The sequence below is a fragment of the Terrapene carolina genome, unplaced genomic scaffold (genome assembly GCF_002925995.2).
Source record: "Terrapene carolina triunguis isolate 2854851 unplaced genomic scaffold, T_m_triunguis-2.0 Scaffold119, whole genome shotgun sequence".
Lineage (NCBI taxonomy): Eukaryota > Metazoa > Chordata > Testudines > Emydidae > Terrapene > Terrapene triunguis.
Window position 1 is genome coordinate 396,499 of NW_020664470.1, and position 6,021 is coordinate 402,519.

Genomic DNA, 6,021 nt, shown 5'->3' on the forward strand with positions numbered 1-6,021 from the left:
AACAGTAATTTTGATAATACTGGTCCTGATCTAGGGATAAGAACTTACCATATTTCAGAGTGTTAATTGGGAATAATCAGGGAGATCAATACATAATCAATAGCTCAGGCAACAGTAGAGAAGGCTATATTGGTGTAGGGCATAGAGGTCTAGTAGTTGCAGAGGGCAGAGAGTTCTTTGATTGGTGAAGGATGTGAATTTACAGATGATGAATGGTATGCCTTTTCGGGTAAAGGCAGGAGAATGTTATGGAGGATGAACTGCTGCAGAGCAGAACATAGTCAAAATTTTGCAAGTTTTTCTTACAATGCTGTGCAGAGGCCAACACTTGGGATATGTGCTCTCTTATCTGTCTCTATAAATACTGTGACAAAGTTCCTCCTCTACCTTGGTGGGTCCTGCGCTTATTGGCGGATTTTCTTGCCTCAGAGATTCACCATGTGGGTTGGGGAACAGCCCAGAGACCTTCCCCTCTGGGAGAACCCACAGTCCAGGTCAATTGGGAGGTTTGGGGGGAACCCGGGCCAGTCCTCTACTCCGGGTTCCAGCCCAGGGCCCTGTGGACTGCAGCTGTCTATAGTGCCTCCTGTAACAGCTGCATGACAGCTACAACTCCCTGGGCTACTTCCCCATGGCCTCCTCCAAATACCTTCCTTATTCTCACCACAGGACCTTCCTCCTGGTGTCTGATAACGCTTGTGCTCCTCAGTCCTCCAGCAGCACACCCTCTCACTCTCAGCTCCTTGCGCTTCTTGCTCCCAGCTCCTCACACTCTCACCACAAACTGAAGTGAGCTCGTTTTTAAAACCCAGGTGCCCTGATTAGCTTGCCTTAATTGATTCTAGAAGCTTCTTCTTAATTGGCTCCAGGTGTCCTAATTAGCCTGCCTGCCTTAACTGGTTCTAGCAGGTTCCTGATTAGTCTAGTGCAGCCCCTGCTCTAGTCACTCAGGGAACAGAAACCCTGTCTGACTTGGGAATAATTGATCACTCTCCTGTAGCCCTCTGGCCGGGAGGGAGGGAGGGAGGGAGGGAGGGGGCTGCTCCTCCTCTTTCTCTGCTACCTGCTTGCTGGCTGGCTGCTAGACCCACCCGCACCCTTGGTTGCTGCTGCTCCAGCTACAGCCCCTTGGGGGGGGCCTGCTGGCCCACTCCCCAGAGGAGGGGAGGGAGAGACCCCAGCCATTGCTCCTGCTGCTGGGGATGCCACCACCATTGACCACCACCTGAGAAGGGTCCTTCCTGCTGGCCACCAGACTGCCGCCTGGAGCTGCTGTGTTTGCTGCTGGGGAGCTGCTGGAGCCCCGAGGAGGAGGAGAAGAAGAGGACCATCTGCCAGTGGGGGAGCGCGTAGGAATTCTACAGACCACCGTGGAGGGGGCCCTCCCGGACTGAGTAACTTTTGAACTGTGCTCTTGTGGTGGGGATCTAGACTGTGTTTGTGGAGACACAGGGGGTGTGGTGTGGAGCCTGCCCCCTGGTCCATCTGTGTCCCCCCCCCAATCCCCACCACCACCATCATCGTTGCCCCCTCCACCACCCCCACTGGCTACTTACCATCTACCTCGAGCTCCTGCCTCTGGGATTTCAGCTGCTCACCTAGGCTAGCTACACCCTGTTGCCACCATTGGGCCTAATACAGCAGCCAGCTTCCAAGGACTTTCTTTTTGTTGCAAGCGCACGTGGGTGCACGTCCCCCCCCCCCCTTTTTGACTAACCCCCATCCCCCTGCAACAAGCCCCCAGCTTTGCCCCTGCTGCCTACCCATTTGCCCCTTGCTGCCTTTTGCCCCTCCCCCTTGCCCCAGCCCCTCGCTATCTCCAGTTTGTTTGCCTGCCCCGCCCTTTCCCTCTGCAGCCTTGTTTGACCCGCCCCAGACTCCGAAGCTAGCCCCGTGGTTCCTCTGCCCCATTTCCCGCCCGGTTGCTCCCTTCCCCCTGTGGTCCCCTTGCCCTGATTAGCCCCTCCCCTCGTGCGCCCATGTCCCCTCCTATGCACTTGTGCCCCTCCCCGTTTTAGTTTGATTCTCTCTCACTGCACCCCCCCAATGCTGTTAGATCCTCCCTTCCTTGGTGCAACAAGAGGAGCCGGAAACCTTCCCTGAGTCGGTGACTGACCCCTAGCCCTTCCTCCCCCCCCCCCCCCCCCCCCCCTTTTTTTTTTTGGTGCCCTCCTCCCCTGCCTACAGCCTAGCGGGGAGGAGTGGTCGACCTGCTTCCCCCTTCCCTACCCCCCCTCCAGTGTTTGCTCTCCCCTCGTCCTCATTATGGCAGGGGACGAGGAGAGTGAGACCCCTCGGGCATACCCTGCTGCCCCTCCTCCACCCACCCCACCATCGTCCCCCCTAGCCTCTACCTCAACCGCCGCTGCCGAGCCACCTCCTACCACCCCTGCTGGAGCACCGGCAGCGGTGGGTAACGAGGTGACCTCCGCTGCTGCCACGTCCCTCGCCCCCTCTGACTCTGGGGGAGTCCCTCCAACCGGCAGGAAGGGCCAGGGCACAAAGAAGGGTAAAGGCCCCGCTAAAAAAGCCAGACCCTCCATGGCAGGGGATGCCCCCACTGCCGCGGCCCTTCAATCGGCCACGGCGTCCCTCCCTGCTGTTCCCTCCACCAGCTCTGTGGGTGTTCCTCCCCCGACCCCCAGGGCATACGCCCAGGTGGCGGAGGCCCCACCGCCTGCCGCTACGTCATCTCCCCCATCCACCACCTCTGCTACCATCTATAGCGGCCGGGGCCCCTTCCCCACCTTGACCAGGAAGCACGACGTCCGTTGCCTCCTGGTACCCGCCTCGCCCCACGTGGAGACCTATGTGCGGGCGTTGGCGAGGGTGGTGGGGCCCACGGCCATTGTGGCAGCCTCCAAGATGTACGGAAAGGTCGTCTTCTTCCTAGCATCGGAGGCTGCCGCCCAGGAGGCAGTGGAGAAGGGCCTGGCGGTGGGGGGTGTGTACGTCCCCCTGGAACTGCTAGAAGACCTGGGCGCCCGACTGGTCCTGACTTCTGTCCCTCCCTTCCTTCCAAACGCCGCCTTGTTACCTGCCCTCTCTACCCTGGGGAGGCCGATCTCTGTGGTCAGCCCTCTCCCATTGGGCTGCAAAGACCCCGCCCTCCGTTATGTCCTCTCGTTCCGCCGGCAGGTACAGTTACAACTGCCGCCGGCGGCACGTGACGGTGAGGCACTCGAGGGGTCCTTCTTGGTCCCCTACCAGGGGGCCCGCTACCGGGTGCATTATTTAACGGGGGAGGCCCGGTGCTACCTCTGCCGGGCGATGGGACACGTCCGGAGGGACTGCCCCTTGGCCCGGCACGGAGGGACATCCGGGACCCCCGAGCCCCAGCAGGGCGCCGGCCCCGTCATCGCCGGCGCCCCTAGCTGCCCGGCGCCCGAAGCCGCCCCTCCTCCTTTCCGGCCCACCAACACTCCCGCTCGGGCCCAAGAGGTATCTTCCCCCAGTGTGCATAGACGAGCGGGAAAGCCCCGCCTCTGCCACCTGCAATGTGGCGGGGCCTGTGGAGGAGGGTGAGGTAGGGATACCGCCGGGCATAGAAGAGGACATGCCCCAGGGAGAATCCTCCCTCCTACATGCTACCCCACCATTGCCTCCCCGAGTCCCTAAGCCTTCGCCCTTGCTCCCTGACCCGACTCCTGTTAGTCATCCCCCGGATGATGCCATGGAGGGCTGGTCCTTAGTACAGGGGAAGCGGGGCAAGCGGAAGGCTCGAGCTCCGCTCCTTCCATCTGATGCGGTAGCCCCCCGGAAGACCAGGAAGGGGGGCACCGATGCTGAGCATTCCGCTTTGCCCCCGGGTGGGTTTTGTCCACCGTTGCCGGCTGGGGAAGACGTGGCAGCATCGGAGGATGGCACTGCCCCTCCTTCGGAGTCCCTTCCTATGGAAGCCCCTGATGGAGCCCCTCTCGCCCCCTTACAATCTGAAGCCCCTGAATGCACCGAGGCGAGCGTCACTTCGGGTGCAGGCGGGGAGAGCCCTGGGGTGGTGGAAGGTGATCTCTCCTCCATTTATGAGGAGATCGAGGCCCTGGGTCTGACCCCGGTTACCCAGGGGGAGGACGACCCTCTACCAGCGGGCCTCGATCTGAGCGACCTCGCCTCAGCCCCCCTTTCCCCATGTTCCATCCCCTTACCCACTGCTTCCACTCCCGTCCCCGGGGAGCCCCTGGACTCTTCCACCAACCCGGCCACAGATGGCACCCCGCTAGCGGCCACCGAGCCTCTTGAGGCGACGACCAGTGCCATGCAGCCGGGACCCGAGTTGCCAGGGGACTCCCTCATGGCTGAGGGGCAGCCGACCTCCTTCCTGGGTGGGGGCTCCATCGTTGATTCTCCACCTACGGATGCCGTGGCCTTACCATCTGCCTTGGAGCACGAGCCCGGCATCGCGGAGGGCCCACCTCCCTCCCCGCAAATCCCTGAGCCCATTTGCGGGGTGCCACCCCCCCCACCCAGTGGCCTGACTGCTGGGGCCCCCGATCCCTCTATCGCCCCTTCCCCTGCCCCTATTCCTGACTCCGACCCTGCCCCTGACACCGACCCCGTCCCTGTCCCCTCCACTTCCTGTGATACTATTGCCGCCCCTGAGGCCATCTCCTTCCATATCCGAGAGGATGACCCCCAAGGAGCAGCCTTTGTTTTTCCCTGCCCCGACCCACCGGGGGCTGCTATTTTCCCTCCGCCGCCCCCCATTGAGCCAGGGTCTGAGGCGGGCCACGTGGCGCCAGCCCATCGGACGCCACGTCGAGGGTCTGCCCCCTGCTTGCCCATCTCGGTGGGCCACGGGACTGTGACAGGGGCCCCGCTGGGGGATAGCCATAGATCGGTAACCCCACCCCCCCCATACGCTGAGAGAGGAGCTACGGGAGTTCCTTGAAGACGTCCGTGGCTCCCGCAACAAGGTACAGCTTGCACTCCAGAGATGGGGGGATTTCCATCAGATCCTCCGGGCCGCGAGGGCCCTCATGGGGGAGGGTAAGAGGACCGGGAGGCAGGCCGCCGCGGCCTACCAACGGGTCCGCCTCTTCCGTGACTCCTTAATCGCCTACGGGGTAGGTCACGGATTGTTGCATGGCCCGACAGAGGCCGTGGGCGTCTCTGCCGGCGAGGATCCCCCCCAGCCCTCCTCATGGCACCGATCATCTTCACAACATTGAACACCCGGGGCTGTAGGATGGGTCTCCGCAGGAGCCAGGTGCTCTCCTTCCTTCGGGAGGGGAGGTACTCTGTGATTTTCCTGCAGGAGACCCATACGGATCCGGCCGCTGAAGCAAGTTGGCGGCTGGAGTGGGGGGACAGGGTCTACTTTAGCCACCTCACAGTTCGTACGGCTGGAGTGGCGACCATGTTCTCCCACGACCTACTGCCCGAGGTGCTGGGGGTCGCCGAGGCTGTGCCGGGCCACCTGCTGCACCTCCGGGTCCGCATGGAGGGGCTTGTGGTTAATCTCGTCAACGTTTACGCCCCGACATTGGGCCCAGAGAGGTTGTGTTTTTATCAGCAGGTGTCCGCCTTCCTCAGCACCTTGGATCCTCACGAGTGCCTGGTCCTGGGCGGGGACTTTAATGCCACCCTTGAGGAACGGGACCGCTCGGGGACCGAGCAGCACCAGGGCGCCGCGGATGTCCTCCGGGAGATCGTCCAACATCACTCCCTGGTGGACGTCTGGCGCGACCACCACCCGGATGACGTCTCTACATTCACTTTTGTCCGGGTGGAGGTCCATCGGTCGTACCACTCCCGGTTGGACCGCATCTATATGTCACGCTTCCATCTTTCCCGGGCCCACTCCTCCAGCGTCCGGCCGGCCCCTTTTTCAGATCACCATCTAGCCACCGTGACAGCCTCTCTCTGCGCGGAGAGGCCGGGGCCGGCCTATTGGCACTTTAATAATAGCTTGTTGGAGGATGTGGGCTTCCTGGCGTCCTTCCGGGAGTTCTGGCTGGCCTGGCGAGGGCAACGGCGTGCCTTTCCCTCGGCGCGGTGGTGGTGGGACCTGGGGAAGGTGCG

At 62.1% G+C, this 6,021-nt stretch overlaps 1 protein-coding gene across 1 annotated transcript in view; it reads right to left on the reverse strand.

Moving 5' to 3' along the window:
• LOC112123044 (olfactory receptor 14I1-like) overlaps window positions 1-4,398 on the reverse strand; it is a 34,577-nt gene extending 30,179 nt beyond the window's left edge. The window contains exon 1 of the mRNA XM_029911733.1: window positions 4,146-4,398. Coding sequence (XP_029767593.1) covers window positions 4,146-4,398 — 253 coding nt within the window. The remainder of the gene's footprint in view (window positions 1-4,145) is intronic.
• Window positions 4,399-6,021: the final 1,623 nt, after the last annotated feature.